This window comes from Abramis brama, assembly GCF_963993115.1.
Source record: "Abramis brama genome assembly, chromosome: 20".
Lineage (NCBI taxonomy): Eukaryota > Metazoa > Chordata > Actinopteri > Cypriniformes > Leuciscidae > Abramis > Abramis brama.
This window is the reverse complement of record NC_139982.1, coordinates 33,183,553-33,201,707: the sequence shown is the minus strand read 5'-3', so window position 1 is coordinate 33,201,707 and position 18,155 is coordinate 33,183,553. Positions and strand designations below refer to the sequence as shown.

Sequence of the window (18,155 nt, the reverse complement as noted above, 5' to 3'; positions counted from 1 at the left end):
ACTGAATAATATCGTGTCGTGAATCTGTCAATCTGTACCTTTAACTTTAATTGTATGAAGGATCAATAATTCAACATGTTTTACACTCATCATAATAAAGTTTATTATGATTGTTTATTATGATTATTAATAATTGTATATTATGTAGAGGATATGTGGGATAATTGTTCATTTCTGTGCATTGTTGTATAGACACAAACTGTGAAGTTTTCATCACAAACTAAACTTGTGCACTTTTCCACTGTTAATGTTCATAAGAAGAGAAATGTCAATCATACAGCATGATTAAAACTTTGATCATAAACTGACACTTGACTGCTGTTCCTCTGTGGGGTTTAATCGTGTAACAGATATAAATAATGACAGAAAATAATACAATATACATTCAGTTTAAGAGCAGAATTCACTGAAGAATTACTAATATAAAATCACTGCTATAGAGAAAACAAGAGTTTGTCTTCAGTGACGACAGTTTGAAGACTATAAACAGATCATAACTACAGTCTCACATAATCATCATAAATATATTAATACTGTGAGCTGATCAGTTAAAGTGTGAGATCATTCAAACTTACTACCATATAATTCACTATATTCTCTTCTAATGTCGACCTCTTAAAATAAAATATTACATTACACAAATGAGTTTATAATAAACAACTCATGGAAATATGAAATATGTTCCTCTTATTGATATCGAGCCATCAGTGCATGTTATTATAAAGAAGTTTATCTCATAATCTTTCATCAAAGTAATAACTTTATAACCTGAAACAACTTTTCTTTTCTGTTTACTGTAATGCATAAAAATACTCGGAAACTCTTTATGTGGACATCAGTTTATCAGTTATTAGAGTATTAATAAACCCTCTGGTTAATATCAGCTGACTCTTTATTTTGATGCTCCTCAACAGACTATAACTTTGCAACTACATGTAAACTTATTATATACAAACTATAACTCTATTATTCTACTAATACTGAGAGTTAGTTCACATGTACATTTATTTCTGTCCTCTATTCATGTTCTCGCTCTAGTTTTTGGGGAAGTTATATTGAAATTACTCACAGAACCTTTAATTAAACCATTGAAACACAAGGAAGGGAAACAATTCTCACAAAATAAAAATATTAAGTGCAAACTTGATTTAATAAATGTGCGCAAAAGAAAGGATTATATTATTTGCATATTATTACATATTTGCATATGAATAGAGGAAAACACAAACTCCATCATAATATTACACTTCAACCCTCAGTATGAATATATTTATAATGGATTATGTGTTTTATCAGTGTTTAATACTGGAACATGATTTAAGATTCCTCTCTGAATTCAGTGTGACTTTAATGCATTTACATGTTAAGAGCTCATATTTAACTCTAGATTCAGTCCTGGATATTCTTATATATTTCTCTTCAGAGAGACCTGACACTGTGAGACGATGTGGAGATTATGATTGTTTGCCTTAGATCTGTCTATCAGTGCCTTTATAAATGTGTGTAATGCAAAACCACTGATGGAGAAAACAAGCATTTGTGGACTTTACACTCAGAAGAGAAACTGACCTAACACAAGACATTCAGAGTCACTCGAGGATGACGGTGAGAAGGCTGAAATGAAAAGCTCAGTTAGTTTAAGATTATTAATAAATGCTTTGATAATTTCATATACTAGTGTAATGCATACGTCCACTGGATGCTGTCTCTGCTGCTGTAACTTCATCCTCATGTTTAATGCCGAAACCCAGTGTGTGATCATCCTCCAGTGTCTCGAGATCAGAGTTGTCAAGTTTAGAGTTTTTAACTGTGAAGAAACAGCGAACACAATAATCAAAAGTATTTTACACTCATCATAATAAAGTTTCAAGTTATATTGCCACAAAATGAAGCACAAAACTCATTAAAAAAAATGTCAACAAAAAAAGGTCTGATGTGTGTAAACGCTGTAAACATGTTATTATAAAAATGTTCGTAATGCAAATCCACTGATAGAGAAAACAAGCATTTGTGGGATTGTGAAGCTGACCTGTCGACTCGTGAACAGGAGAAGAGTCTCTCGGGCGTTTCTCTCTAACGGAGACTGAAGTGAAAAGGTCAGTCAGTGTAAGACTATAAATAAATGCTTTTAATAATGTCGAATACTAGTGTAAATAATGCATACTTCTACAGCGCACTGCGATAATATGATCCTCATGTTTAATGCCGTAGAAACCCAGTGTGTGATTCTTCTCCAGTGTCTTGAAGTGGCAGCAAAGAATAGTGTCTTCAACTGTGAAGAAACATGAGGAACACACACACACAGACACACACACACACACACACACACACACACACACACACACAATATCAGAGAGCAATGTTTTCCTCATTTATTTGTGCTTTCTGAATTGTTATTTATTTGCTAACTTCTCAATCTCAGGCTTCTCCATTAATAAGAGCTGAGTCTACATTCAAATACAGATTTTCTGTGTTAACATCACAATCTACTTCACATATGTTAGCTAATGTACACAGAAGACTGAAGTGTACGGGCTGAAATATGTGCCACCAGAAACTGAATTTGAATCAATTATATTTGAATTTGAATAGTTTAATTTGAATAATTGCATTGAAAAACTGAATTTGAATTGTATAATTTGAAATTGAATTTATTTGTTTGGAACTGAAGTCCAATACAATTTTGTCCTCACTGAAAATTCAACTCTCTATATATCCTCACATTCAGTTCTCACAATTCAGATCACCAAATTCAATTTCAAGTTACTGTGACAGACATCCGGGTAGTTGGAGGATGAAGGAAGAGCAATCGAGGATAGAGTTCCCATTACTTCTCTTTTTTTGCACTGAGCAATTTACTAACACAAACATGTTTCGATTTTTGCATGACAGGCAGGGCAGCTCTTCTGAAAATGCTAAATGTACATTTATTATTTATTATTACATAGTTTGTCTCTCTCTGTGCCCATTTTGATTAAGCTAAATTCTCAATAAAACTGTTTTCATTGGTATATTTTACTCTTTCTGTTGTCAAACAACGGAATGAATATGAAATGGTGACTGAAACGCGACCCATTAAGACATAACCAGCTCTCACTTCCAAGACCAAAAATCCTGATAATCGAGACGTCGTCTGATGAAATCAAATACACATAAGATAAAGACAACATCTGTGCTGTAATTTCGGCTATACTTGCATGTAAAATTAGAGAAGCAACATAATATCTGTGTTTAACTGAATTAAAGCGCTGCGCGAGACGCAGAGAGAGAGAGAGAGAGAGAGAGAGAGAGAGAGAGAGAGAGAGAGAGAGAGAGATGCGCGCACGTGCATAATCAGCCTGACAACCGCTTCAAGTTTAGCAATTCAAATTCAAATATAAATGATTCAAATTCAGTCTCTGGTGGCACATATTTCAGCCCATAGAAGTGTTGGACTTACGTTGGTCTTCAGGAATGAGTTTTCTCTTTAACTCCTGCACTGTGGTGTTCCTGAACTCCTCTTCTGAATTCGCCACAGAAACTCTTCTTCTCTCCAGTCCGTGTCTCATATCTGTAAAGTTGATCTGGAAACTCATGTTGAATGTGCTCGAACTTTAACTATATTCCCTCAGGATCTAGTAGTAACTGCACTGATGCTCACAGTGATGATAGTTCAGGGACGTGCGGTCAGGGTAGGCAGGGTAGGCAGTGCCTCACCAAAGGAAATGTTGACATTACATTTATTAATTCCAAGAACTTTATTAATTCACCACATTATGATTTATTTTATTCCAAATATTAATTTTTGTAACAAAAATTCTCAGGAATACACATAATATACTCATTTTGCCATTGTTTGCTCTTAAAACCATTGTTTCATGCAGGAAATTCAAGGCCATGGCCATTGAGGCAGATGTTAGCAGTGCCTCTTTGGTCCATAGAACGTAGTTTACGTAGGTTTGCGCATGCGCAGTCAGTTCTCATGCTGTCTTGAATTATCAACATTGAGGCAGAGACCGAGCTTGCTTCATGTCACGTGATCCACTCGCTCTCACTCAATCCGCGCTTCCCGATCTAGCTGCGCCTAGCGTTGGCTGTCAACAGGCCCGGGGTGGGTATGGAGAATTCCCGGTGGGCCGCTTCACTTTTGGGCCGGTCGAGGATTTTTTTTTTCACATTTGTCACGTATAGTTACATTAGGCTACACACGTTCCGCATTCTGACACCGCAGCGCGCAGCCTCTGCATGGGTTGTACCATGTGAGGGAGTTCTCCCCTCCCCTCCTATAGAGTTGGTTGGGTCCATAGCCCGTCTTTTCCAAAACGTTTTCTCAGGTAACTACCGCGGCACCGCCGGCGCCTACCGATAGCTGGGCCGGCCCGGTAGCTATGCGTCAGGGAGGATGGATGGGAGGAAGAGGCCAGGAGGTATGGAAGCTTGTTTCCGCCACAGAATAAAACATTTTAAAAGATAATTGCGACTTTTTATCTCACAATGAATTCTGTCATTATTTCTCAGAATTGCGTGAAATAAAGTCGCAATTGCGAGATATAAAGTCAGAATTGCGTGAAATAAAGTCAATTGCATGTTATAAAGTCAGAATTGCAAGATATAAAGTCAGAATTGTGTGAAATAAAGTCGCAATTGCTTCTTATAAAGTCTAAGTGAATTATTATTTAACCTTTACATTATTTGTTGAACCATGGCATTAATACAAACTACACAATAGTGACTAGGCTGCTTGTCGGTTCGCTGACACCGCGCCGCCTCCCTCTCTTACTGTGTCCCGCACAAAACATTTGTTTGTTGTGTAAGTCATAAGATAGATGTGTCCATTAATTTGATTATTAGATTTGATTGTGCATTAGCCTCACATATCCTCCTGGGACCCAAGAATAGACTTTTGTCTACTGTAGTGGACATTATATTTTAGTGAATTTCTCTGACATCATACATGTCACATGACACGACCTGGGTGTCCTGTAAAGAGCACATTCAGGACTTTTCAGAGATACGAAATGTTTGGAGGTTTCACCATGAAAACAACTTCTCCTTGGTCTTTAAAAATGTCTGACATTAATTTAGTGATCAAATGTAGCATTCTTATGGAAATATGCTAATATATTGTAATTATAATTTAAATTGGACTACTTTTCAGATTGTATTTCATAAAACAACATCTCAGGAAAATGTTAAGGGGTTTCAAATAAAAAATAATAATTCTGTTACAGAACAGGGCATTGATTTCATACATGTCCAATGTAGAGGACACCAGGACTTAAATCATGTTTATCAGGCATTTTGTGAGACACAACAAGTGAATATGGAAATAAATTACACATCAATATTCCTATGAAATATTAGATATTATTATTCAAATGTTGCCAATTATTACTCCAATTATTACACTTCTTTTTTCATTAAATGTTGCTCCAAGAACACATTAAGGTGCAAATTAGATACAGTTTATAGATACATTGCATTGAATGGGAATATTAATTTATGGATATTTTACCCACATATTGCATAAAGTAAAATGGTTTATCAATTCATTCCGTTATTTCTTTCATAACATAGTTGAGAATAATCTTTATACAAATTTTGGTTGAAAAAATCCTGAAACCCCCAAATTTATTGGTGATTGAAAAAAAAATCCCATTGTTTTTGCCTATACATATAATTTCATGTCATTTTATTTTTTAAACAACTTAGTCCTGGTGTCGACTACAGAGGACATAGCATAACGTATGAATAAAATATTATTTTTCAAAAATGTTTTTTTACCATTTGTTTATTGTGCTCTAAACAGTGTGATGACATGGAAAAAAACTAAATTCAAAAAACTTTTTTTTTCTGGGTCCCAGGAGGATATGACTGACTTTGCTGAATGCAGGCAGCGATGTGATGATGCCTGATATGAACTTGGGTTGCTACATTAACTGAATGAATATATGCCACATTGATAGGTCACAGCCTACCCATGACAAGATTTCACCGCACGTTACTGTGATAGTTTCACTTCCTCCGTTTAAACGCTCATGTTCAGTCACTGCCATAGACAGTAAAAGAAATGGACACAGCGACCCCATAGACTTCAACAGAGAAAAGTGAAGTCAATTAGAAGCTTTCACTTTCTGATGGCTGAGACTCAAACTGAGCTTGACGACGTAGATGTGACGTGAGAAACCTGTCTGTCTAGTAGCTGTGCCAAGAGAAATCGAGAGGGGGTTCAGCAAAGAATCGGCAGCTGGCAGCAGGAAGTAGCTGTCAATAAATCCAGACGTCAGCGGCCGCTAATAACCGGAAGTCGGAGGGGGTTTAGCCAGGCAAATAAGTTATTATATCAAAATTTTAGTACTTATTTAAATAAAATACTTCTATTAGTAATTATTTTATATTATTTGATTAAAAAAAGGTTTATAAAATATAAATCAAGTAACGAAGATCATACTACAAAAAAAGCATATTAAAGCCCCACTAGGTAAGAATTCCGTTTTGGAAACCCTAGAGTCGCTGTGGACTACTTGTAATTAACGTTACTGTCGTAAATACCACTTTTCCCATCGATGGACTGAACTGTGAAACCAGATGCTCTGCGTCCTTTTTTCTCCATAGTTCCCGAGCATGTTTTTAGGTTATATGAGAATGATTCTCCTGTGATGCCGAAAACATCAAAAAACTTGTGATTCGGCTAATGATTGATTACTTTGATCATCCAGTACTGCATACATCCTCACAACATTTTCAGGTTTGTTACAAGGATACCAAGCAGCTTTTAGAACACGATCTGGGCTTTGTCATGTTTCCACAGATTTCTGTACACTTGGAGACAATGTCTGTCGAAGTAGCCTCTTCTTTCTCCCCGCCATGCTGGCTCTCTCCCACAGGCGGTTCTGTAACCCAGAAAGCTGGACCCGGATGAAGTGCTGTGGTATGCTTCTCACTGTTGCATTCTGTGCACTTTATGTTGACTTTACAGTCTTTGGCAACATGCTGAGTGGATAAACAACATCTAAAACAAATGTCGTTTTCTTTTAGGTACTTTTTGCGATCATCTATGTGTCTACTTCTGAACTCACGACACTTTGCCAATGGATGAGGTTTATTGTGGGTTGGACACTGACTGCCTGGTTCAATCGATTTCTTTTCAAGGTTTTTCCTTTGAAAGGGTGTATGCACAGTTGGCACGTCTGTCTTTCTGACTGATACAGATGATCGGTTGCTGTACCTTGCTGCAGACGGCTCTGTTTTTGCAGAAATTTGGTTACTACTCGTTGAGAATGAAAAACTTGGATCATTCTTGATCTTCGCTTGATTAACAATTAATCTGGTGAAGAAACTGAATGGTGGAAAGGAAACACGGTAATCTTCCTTGTACTTGGAGCCTTGTGCAATCCGCTTATCTTGCAAACTGTACGGCAGCTTTTCAATGATTGATTTAACTTCACGAGCAGTGTCTAGATAAGCCAGTCCTGGTAAGTGGCCTCCTGACTTTGCTGCATCCATTTCTAACAAAAGGTCTCCAAGCTCTCTCAACTTTACATTGTCTTTAATAGAGATTTTAGGAAAATTCTCCAGTTTCTTTAACAGAGCATCCTCAATGACCTCAGTGCTACCAGTGCCATGCCATCTGAACACCTAGTGCTTTATGAACATGTACTGACCTGATTCTTTTGACCTGTTGTGATGGTTCTGGCCCCAGCCACTTTATGAGCAGGTCTAACTCCTCTCTGGCGGTTAAATTGAGGTCTCTTATCACACTCCGGAATGATGTCTTCCATGCCCAATAGTTTTCTGGGCAGTCATTGAATGTCAGTAATCCAGTACTCACTAACTCTTGTCGTATCAGATGTTTCGTTAGGTCAGTAGTCTCTAAAGGTCTCATAGTCTCTGCAAGAGGATTCATGAGACTTTGCATAGCATCCCTTACAAAAAAGTATGCTTCAAGTTCATTTATGAAGTATACTTAAGTAATGTTCAAGTATATTTTAAGTATACTTTATGTTTATTAAGTATATTAATATCAATGTGTACATGTAGCCTAGTAAACCTGTAAGTGTACAATTTCAATACTGCTTGGGACTAAATTGGCCCACTTTTAGTTTATAAATGTATGTGTTTAAGTGTACTATAAGTGTAAGAGTAGTAAACTTTAAGTTAGGTCAAGGTTAAGTTAACTAGGTTTCTCATTTGTAATGCATCTGTACTACAAGTAAACTTATAAGTATACTAGTAGTTTACTATTTTTAATACAATTAGTTTGTTTTTTTAGTTTATGAAAGTACACACTGAAGTGTACTCTCAATAAACTACTAGTTTCGTAGTTTATACTACAAGTATACTTGGAAGTTTTCTTTAAGTGAACATAACATTATACTTATAGTTTACTATTTATATAAAAGATTGAGTAGAAGTACAGGCCAAATATACTTGGACTTTTCACTCAGTAGGCCTATAAGTCAAGTACACTTAAGTGTAATTTTAAGTATATTTCTGAGAAGTACATAAAGTATATTTTTGAGAAGTATATAAAATGTAGACTGAAAGTATACTTTCTTATTTTTAGTTTAAAAGAAGTATACTAATAGAACACTTGAATAAACTTCTTTTTCGTAAGGCATGCTGTGGAGCACTGTAGCCTCCACTGTCTCTTATGCTTACTTTTGGTGTTGAGACATCGACTGTGTTACTTTGTGGGAGAGGAATAAACCTAGGAGCTCTTGGAGTGAACTGTGGACATGTAGAATCTGGAAACTGCTGTGATGCATGAGACGTAGATTGCATGTGAACCTGTTCCAACTTATCTTCAGTCAGAGAATGATCCTCCACATACTTACTGGTTCTTTGTGCTGAATCTTGAATCGCTAATACTGAGAAGTCCTGAAGTAGATCCTCCGGTTTGACTGCGGCTTCATCGGCCGAGGCTGCAACCGCTGCCCTTTGTTTTTGTAGCACATGCAAATTAGCTTGCTTTTCAGCATCCTTATCTGGATCATCTTGCTTCCATGCAAAGTGCAATCTTTCACTTTTTGATCACAGAATCGTGCAGCATATGATGGTAAATACAGCTCTTGTTATTCTTTCCCGATGCGTTGATGCCTTTTTACTTTGCTGTCCTTGCAACTGAGTCACTTAGAAGAAACTAGACAGCTAGCTAACAAACACACATGAAGCAGTTTATCCTTTCCAGAATGTTTACTTGTGTGATCCTTTTTCTTTAGTAAAACTGAAATACAATAAACAAGAAATGAAATTACAACTTGTACATTAATTCGTTTGATATAAATATAAACTACAATCTGCACGTGCGTATTCAAGTGATAGAAAACTTCCTTCGATTTTCATATCGATCACAAACTTATTTTCAAGAGGTAATATTATGTTACCACATAACACTTTTAAAGATCATTTAAAATAGTAAATAAACTTACAGGCATATCTTTCTCCAAGGCAAAGACTGTTTGTGCGTCTAATTGAAATTGATGCTGCACGTTGAACTGTTGCCGATATAATAAATCAACACTGCGTATGTACAGAAAAATGACAAACTGCAATACTGAAAATGGCCACTAGGTGAATATATACCATGACCAGATAATGGGCAGAACAAATTACCTTGAACAAAACTGAAAATCACATTTGTCACAAAAGACATTCACAAAAATCACAAAAGACATTTGTCTCAAATATAGTCAATTCTCATTTGCTACTTAAATCTAAAACATTTTTATTGTTTATTTTTTTAAACATCAAATATTGGATCAAAGTAATCAACTCTTCCTCGTGATCTCGTCACGGATCAGACAAATCTCCACGTGCATCTTGAAGAGCGGATGTTTAGTAAAGTGCTGAGGCCAGTGTTTGTGCATTTATTGCTCAGAGGAAGTGAGAACGCCAGCGAACTGAAATGCTATTAAACGTTCTGACGGCTATAGAGCATTAGAGCTAGAACCACCAAACTCGGGTCAGACTGATTTATACAGTTATATTTAACACTTCTGTAATATTGCTGTAGAAATAATCAAGGTTATTCATGGTCTGTTGTAGCTGTTTATGCTTTTACACTTGTAAATGTCCTTTTAATGTTGGATGGTTGAAGGCTGAGTAGAAAGTAGTATGTCATCTCATATTTTTAAAGACATAGAGCGAATATCCTTTTGCTGATTGTTTACAGTTTAAGGGTAGTTTCTCCTATAATTCACACAGATCATCAAAGGTGGATCGAAATCCAACACGCCTATCACACACACACACACACACACTCTCTCACACACATACACTTGCTGAACATGTTCTCACCCTCAGGTCATCAGATCTAGAGGAGTTTGTTGTTTCTCCGTGAACAGATTTGAAGAAATTAGGAAATTCTTGCGTTCACCAATGCATGCTGGTACTTAAGACACAATGACCACAACATGTAACTCATGCACCAACCCCCTGAACCAGTTCTGCTGAACTACAAGCACAATTCCTGCTTTACACTTAAATTGCAGATCTAAAACACACTTTTTTCAAAACACTACACACAATTCTCTGCATTCGGCACAATTCTCATGCAGAAAATCTCTTGTTTTCACAAGGAACACGCTGCCAAACATGCACTGACTCATCACATGTGCAAATGTTCCCTGGTGCTATTTTGCAGTTTCAGAAAACAATTCCTCCACTGACCAGGAGAAACCTCGTCTAAAGTCAGTGGCACGTTGCGCATGTTATTCAGAGGCTATTTTAAGGGCACGTGCTTGGCCATAATGTAGCGTGTGCACAACACACACACACTTTGCTTCTCTCATCTACACACAGACGCAGCAGTTCACATTTTTAGAAAACCATACATTATTATAAGGAAAAATATTAACACACGATGGAAATCATTGTGGTGTCCATGAAGATGTGAAAAATAGCCGCGTGTCTGGAAACTTGCATAAATCAAAGTCTTCAAATACTTTGTGAACAATTTGTAGGATTTCTAGGCCATGATTTATGTCGAATACAGGTAGATTCTGCATGACATAGGTGATGTCAAATATTTCACTAACATTTTCAACAACTGACTCAATTAGTACATTGCTGAAACCGGTGCAGAATGAGGCATTTGTGTACAGGTGTTCATCTGGTGGAATTAGACTGTCCCTATACTTCTCTAAAAGCTCTCTGACCAATCCCTGCTCATCTAATGTGACTTGTCTGCATTTGACAGGTGATGGAATCTGTTTTGACATATCGTAATCTGGTGTTTCTACAGAGCAACTGTCAGAGCTACATTTGCATATTGAATGGCAATAGGTGCAGCAAGAATGTCCAGGCTCAACACTACACGTATCTTTCTCAAAATGTGAGTATAGGGCCTTCCTAAAACAGCCATTTAGGCTTTTTTGAAGAACGCCCTTTACTGCCTTGTCTGTGTTGGCAAGCTGTTTGTTTGCATAGAGAACAGCATGAGCGGGAGAGCCATCTCTGCCTGCTCTTCCAACCTGTTGGAGAGTGGCTTCTGGGTCCTCTGGTAACCCATACATGACCACATGGGAGACCTTGGGGAAATTTAGGCCGACTCCAAGTGCTGTAGTTGCCACAGTCACTCTGCAGCTGCCTTCTCCATTAAATGAAGAAAGTACCCTGCTCTTGTTCACAGGTAGAGTCTGGCTGTGGAACATTCCAATCAATAGGTTTTTACCTATTTTCTCTTCACCGACCCAGGCATTCTCCCCCAGTTCAGCCTTGAGGTGGCAGAATACTCGTGTAACAGTGTTTATTGTCCGGCAGTATATGATGATCGGTAACATCTCCAGTCCTTTCTCTTTTAAGTCCTTTACCAGCCAGTCGAAACAGTCCAGAGAATCTGTTGTAAGTCGTCTTACCCCAAGTCTAATGTTGGTTCGATTGGGGCTAACAGTGATGTTGTTTGCATTTTGCAAGTGTAGCTGTCTCCTGACAATGTTTCTTGAGTGCAAATCCGCAGATGCAGTCAATGCCAGTACCGGAGTTCCTAAAAAAAAAAACAACAAAAAAAAAAAAACAGAAACCTTTAAGTCATTCACATATTATTTATCTCACTGCATAGTTTTTTTTCCACTGAAGACTGAAATACTTTGCAAGAAACAATGTCAAAGCGACAAGGCATTAACTGATAAATCTGCAATGTGTAATTTTTGTAATGTTATAATGTCAGTGTTTACACAGAGGCTAATACTCTGGTTCAGACAGTGAGTTACTTAACACTGGTAAATCAATGGTGTGAGAGTGGTGTGATAGTACACTAGCAAAACCACGATTAGAAAGATGGCTTCTCGTCGAAAGGGTAATGCGAGTCAATAAAGTTCAGTGAAATGTTATTGTTATTGTTAACCTACCTGGTTTTACGATTGCTCTAAGTTCCCCCAACCTTGCAAAGCATTCCCTAAAGGCCTTCTGTCCTTTCGCAGCCTTCCCCCTATTAGAGAAAAGAAAAACAAAAAGTGTTAAGTACAGCTTAACATAGATGTTGAAATTGTCATTTGCATTAGAAATTATTTACGCTTGTACTTCACACGTGTATTTACAACTTAATGACTCAAGTGTCAACAACTTTTATCAGGTACGCTTGCATAATGACAATATAATATTAATAAATACCTCTTACCATTTATAAGTTAAATGAACTTCGTCGACGACGATGCCTAGCAGGTTGGTCCTATACAACTCCGTGGCTAACATGTCTTGCCACTTTGCGCTGATCCAAGCCTCGGGACTACCGAACAGAAGTTGGTATCGACAATTGTTTATTGCCTTTTCTTTATCTGGACCCAGCTGAGCGGCAGAGATTCCAAGATTGGCTGCCTCCTGTACCTGGTCCTCCATTAGGGCGATTAATGGCGAGACAACCATGACGACTGGGGTCTCGCTAAGCCCCATTGCCTTAGCCACTAACGGGGCTAGTTGATATATGAGGCTTTTGCCAAAGCCCGTTGGTAGCAGGGCAAAACATCCTTCTTGGTTATGAAATGGTTTAACGCCAAAAGTTGCTCTTTTTTTCAAAATAAACTTGCGTTTTAAACTACTTAGAACACTTTCTAAGGCTGCATCGAAAGGTAATTTTGCGCCTGCTGCCATGTTAGATCCATAGACATAAACAAACTGCTGCGGTGTGTCGCGTACAGATGTCGTCATCGTCTTGCTGCTCCCTTCCCGTTCTGTGATTGGTTCCCTAACTGAGGCGAAAATCTGGGCCATGGTAGCCAGACTGCCTAGCAGCGTGAATAAAATCTCGCTGCGAGCAAGGCAGTATGGGGAAACCCAGGCTAATAACTTCTCCACATCTTTATGCAACTGATCCATGGAGAGAGATGCCTGGAAGAAACACTGAGCCGTGGAATTAGTCTTCTCACCCAAGGAAGTAGGTCCATGTAATGCCCATCCCAGTCAAGTATGCAAAGCAGCTGGACTTCCAGGAGGACCAAAACGTACTCGCTCTTTGGAGCAAAGAAGGTGAGCTCCCACTAGTAACAAAGGTTTAACCTGTTAAGCAGCAACCCCACTTTTGAAAAATCCCCAGAAATGACATACCCAAACTGAAACAGATACAGTTCATGAACCCTTTGTACTAAAAGCACAAGTATGATCTCATTTGAAAGCTGACACCTGGCAGTTTATTGTAAATGTAGAATTAATTATTGTCATAATGAAAAAAATTGTTATAAATAGCTTCAAAGTTTTGTAAAGTTATTAGAAATGAATTTTTATGAAACATCCTCATGAAAATAAAATTGAAGTTGGCCCTGTAGCAATCTAGAATTGCACTACAGCTAAAGCCACGTCTAAACATTTTATGTTTAAAATCTGAAGATGATAAGTCCAAAACTCTGTAGTTAGTTAAATGTTTTTCAAGACCATGTCAAATTACTTCATTTTGATTTGACTCTAAAATGCAACTGATGTTTATTGCCATCTTCTAAGCATCTATCCAGTATATTGTCTTTATTGTTTTGTGGTGCAAACGAGCCCCATTCAGTCTCAGTCTCCCCCTGCACACATTCACACCTCTCCAGCCTGGTTATGGCTCTAAATATGCATTTCTTTTGTCTGCATTATAGTTACTAATGACTGGCTATTCACAGGCTATTCATAGGGTTTCAGTCCCTAATTTCTTTTCTCAAAGTTCACCTCACATTTTAAACTGTATCAAATGCATTTCTTGAATAAAGAAACATTTCAGAAAGCATTCAAAAAATCATAAAAAAAGTATAACTTCTAGGTGGCAGGTGCACCTAGGGCTAGCTAGCATGTGAGCTTAGCACATCATCAATACACGACAATTTATGAGATTAAAACCATGTTTGTGCTCCAAACTTACTTTATAACGCAAGTGAGTATTTTAAATAATCTTCTGTGATCTAATTTGGCTTCAGATAAAAAAATCAGACAGAAAATATACTATTGTATGGTATTCTGCACAATGACAGTCTATATAGATTAGCATTACATTATAAATATAATCTATTATTATGGAAATACCTGGCATGGCTTGAAAAACACAGGTAACTCAAATATCATTGCAAACATGTTTATTGTCTTCAAAACGTCTGTATCTGCATGTTACAGCGATCTCTTGTTAGCTTTGTGTGTATCAGTGACGTCCTGGAATGTCACATGATCATGGTTCTTCTTCATGTTCCATATATGGACTATTATTGTGCATAATAGCGCCCTCAGGCTATTGGTATGAATTGAAAACACAGTATCAGAGTATCCAAACGCTCATAATGATTACATCGACGCATTTGGGTATAAATTCAATAAATATTATTCCTGTCTATAGAAATCTGATGTAAATCTATGAGAATCTATCAATATTTCTCCAAATATGCACATTTTTTAGCTAAAAGCCCTGAAGGACGTTGTTTTGTGAATCGCTGTCATGACGACAGCACGGGAGTTTTTTTATGAATGAAAGCGGCTGACGCGCATAATTCATATCAAAGGTATCGACTCATTTTTTCATTTCATAACTCCTGACACAAATTAAGAAATAATTGTCGCTATAAGTTTCTCAAGTGGTCAAATACTGAAACTTGAGTCTTATATCTTTTTAATGATGTATAGTTTGTCAAGGTATAACATTAAATCTGATAGTAACTTTGAACTATATACACTGCTCAAAAAAATAAAGGGAACACTTTTTAATCAGAGAATAGCATCAAGTCAGTTAAACTCCTGGGATATTGATCTGGTCAGTTAAGTAACAGAGGGGGTTGGTAATCAGTTTCAGCTGCTTTAGTGTTAATGAAATTAACAGCAGGTGCACTAGATGGGCAACAGTGAGACAACCCCCAAAACAGGAATGGTTTTACAGGTGGAGGCCACTGACATTTTTTCCCTACTCATCTTTTCGGACTGTTTTTCACCAGTTTTGCATTTGGCTAGGGTCAGTGTCACTACTGGTAGCATGAGGCGATACCTGGACCCTACAGAGGTTGCGCAGGCAGTCCAGCTCCTTCAGGATGGCTCATCAATACATGCCATTGCCAGAAGGTTTGCTGTGTCTCCCAGCACAGTCTCAAGAGCATGGAGGAGATTCCAGGAAGACAGACAGCTACTCTAGGAGAGCTGGACAGGGCCGTAGAAGGTCCTTAATCCATCAGCAGGACCGGTATCTGCTCCTTTGTGCGAGGAGGAACATGATGAGCACTGCCAGAGCCCTACAAAATGACCTCCAGCAGGCCACTGGTGTGAATGTCTCTGACCAAACAATCAGAAACAGACTTCATGAGGGTGGCCTGAGGGCCCGACGTCTTCTAGTGGGCCCTGTGCTCACTGCCCAGCACCAGGGAGCTCGATTGGCATTTCCCATTGAACACCAGAATTGGCAGGTCCGCCACTGGTGCCCTGTGGTTTTCACAAATGAGAGCAGGTTCACCCTGAGCACGTGACAGACAGGAAAGGGTCTGGAGAAGCCGTGGAGAATGTTATGCTGCCTGTAACATCGTTCAGCATGACCGGTTTGGTGGTGGGTCAGTGAGGGTCTGGGGAGGCATATCCATGGAGGGACGCACAGACCTCTGCAGGCTAGACAATGGCACCCTGACTGCCATTAGGTATCGGGATGAAATCCTTGGATCCATTGTCAGACCCTATGCTGGTGCAGTGGGTCCTGGGTTCCTCCTGGTGCACAACAATGCCCGGCCTCATGTGGCGAGAGCATGCAGGCAGTTCCTGGAGGATGAAGGAATGATACCATTGAAGGGCCACTACGCTCACCAGACCTACATCCGATAGAACACCTCTGGGACATTGTGTTTCAGTCTATCTGACATCACCTGGTTGCACCTCAGACTGTCCAGGAGCTCAGTGATGCGCTGGTCCAGATCTGGGAGGAAATACCCCAGGACACCATCCGTCGTCTCAGTAGGAGCATGTCCCGACGTTGTCAGGCATGCATACAAGCACATGGGGGCCATACAAACTACTGAGTACCATTTTGAGTTGCTGCAATGAAATTTCAGCAAAACTGACAAGCCTGCTGCATCATTTTTTCACTTAGATTTCCGGGGTGTCTTTGAATTCAATCCTCTGTAGGTTGATCATTTTCATTCCCATCAAACGATGTGGCATCCTTTCGTTCATAACACATTACCCAGTCCATATTAGTATAGATATCCAGCATGATATTTTTCCCCATTGAGATCTGATGTGTTTTCAAAGTGTTCCTTTAATTTTTTTGAGCAGTGTATAAAAAAAAACGCTTCAGTGCGCCCGCGCACTGGCAACAGTTAACAGGTTAACTCTCTGAAACTCCTCCAGAGGGAGGCCTCTTAGATGTTGGTAGCGTCTCTGTAGGATTTGCACAGGATAAGTCTGTTCAGGTAAGTCAATCATTTGGGCAGTGAAGGCACCTTGTATCTGGTATTTACTTTGCTTGTGAGAAGCTGGAGATATGGTGAAGGAAACCGTTGCACCTTCAATTTTCTCTGTGTCTTGCCGAATGGTTCGAAGAACCAATGATTCTGCCGCCCCATTAAGACCGAAACTCTCTGCTGCAGAAGACATGAGCATAGTTCTCCCAGAACCGTCATCTAGGATGGCATACGTCTCCAGAGTCTTTCCTTTGTGGCATAGAACTACCTTCACAATTTTCAAAAGAACAGAGTTCGGACTACTTGATCGGCTCAAATAAAATATCTTAGAATCTGGTTTGCGAACATTTACTTCATGCAGTACTCCTAAGTGACGATCTTCACACAATGGACATTTTCCTCTTAAGTCACACTTAGATTATCTATGGGCCCAACCACATCTCCAACAACGATTATTGTCCATAATCCATTTCCATATGGCTGCCGTATCGAAGCTCTGAAATTTAGGACAATGACTGAGATGATGATCATTACTGCCACAGCTTGCACATGACGGTTTAAGGCCCTCCTTCTTGCAGTGTCACTGAATTTCATGGTTTGCAGTTTCAGGGTTCTTTCTTTGAGTGGAATTAACTTCTTGACTTATGCCATGAAGAAATGTAGCTGTGTGATATTGGGACTTGGTAGGCCTTGCTTCTCTTACCTGATACTTTTTCATACTTTTAGATTGTTCAAACACTTGGGTAGCTAGATTCTGACAATCTGATTCCTCTTCCAACCAAACTGAAAAATTCACCAAGTTGTAGGACTGGTCTGGTCGGGTGGTTTTGGCATATCTTGCAAAACTAGCAACTTGATGTGCTGGAAGTTTACTGAGTAACTGATGGACATGTGATGCACAAGATAATTCCTTTGCTCCTTCTTCATGATCCCAGGATTGAAGCATTCCCACAAGAGCTTGAACTCGTACAGCAAAGTCACTGAATCCAACAGAATCTCCTGAACGTACAGAGGGTAAGTTCTTAATTGTAGCAATCTCTCGCAGCACCAACTGGTGGGGTTGCCCATATCTTTTCTGCAGAGCTTTTAAGGCAGTATAAGGCCGGGAATGATGGGCATAAGCCAAGGCCAGAAGTCGAGCTGCCTCCCACTTCAAATGATCAAGAAGAATATGATACATGTATTGCTCAGTTTCCTCTGAGGGTAACAAATTCTTTAAAGCCATATTCAGCATGGCAAACTCTTGGGGGTCATCACTCTTCAAATATGGAAATGAAAGTCTCTCAATACGGGCTGACCTGGAAGGGTGTAGAGCTGACATACTTGTGTGGGGCACATTCACAGGTG

The 18,155-nt window shown here is 38.8% G+C and overlaps 1 protein-coding gene across 1 annotated transcript; it reads right to left on the bottom strand.

Moving 5' to 3' along the window:
- Positions 1 to 802: 802 nt before the first annotated feature.
- LOC311071122 (uncharacterized protein) lies at positions 803 to 3,636 on the bottom strand. Its single transcript, XM_084095350.1, has 5 exons — positions 3,440 to 3,636; positions 2,165 to 2,272; positions 2,030 to 2,083; positions 1,691 to 1,807; positions 803 to 1,614 (listed from the first exon to the last, which is right to left on the bottom strand). The coding sequence occupies exons 1-5, from the start codon at positions 3,573 to 3,575 to the stop codon at positions 1,553 to 1,555; spliced, it is 477 nt and encodes a 158-aa protein (XP_083951476.1). The 5' UTR covers positions 3,576 to 3,636; the 3' UTR covers positions 803 to 1,552.
- Positions 3,637 to 18,155: the final 14,519 nt, after the last annotated feature.

Coding starts and splice junctions, on each gene's coding strand:
- LOC311071122 (XM_084095350.1), bottom strand. CDS start 3,575: ATGAGTTTCCAGATCAACTTTACAGATATGAGACACGGACTGGAGAGA. Junction 2,273..3,439: donor ACTCATTCCTGAAGACCAAC/GTAAGTCCAACA, acceptor GTTTCTTCACAG/TTGAAGACACTATTCTTTGC. Junction 1,808..2,029: donor TCCTGTTCACGAGTCGACAG/GTCAGCTTCACA, acceptor GTTTCTTCACAG/TTAAAAACTCTAAACTTGAC.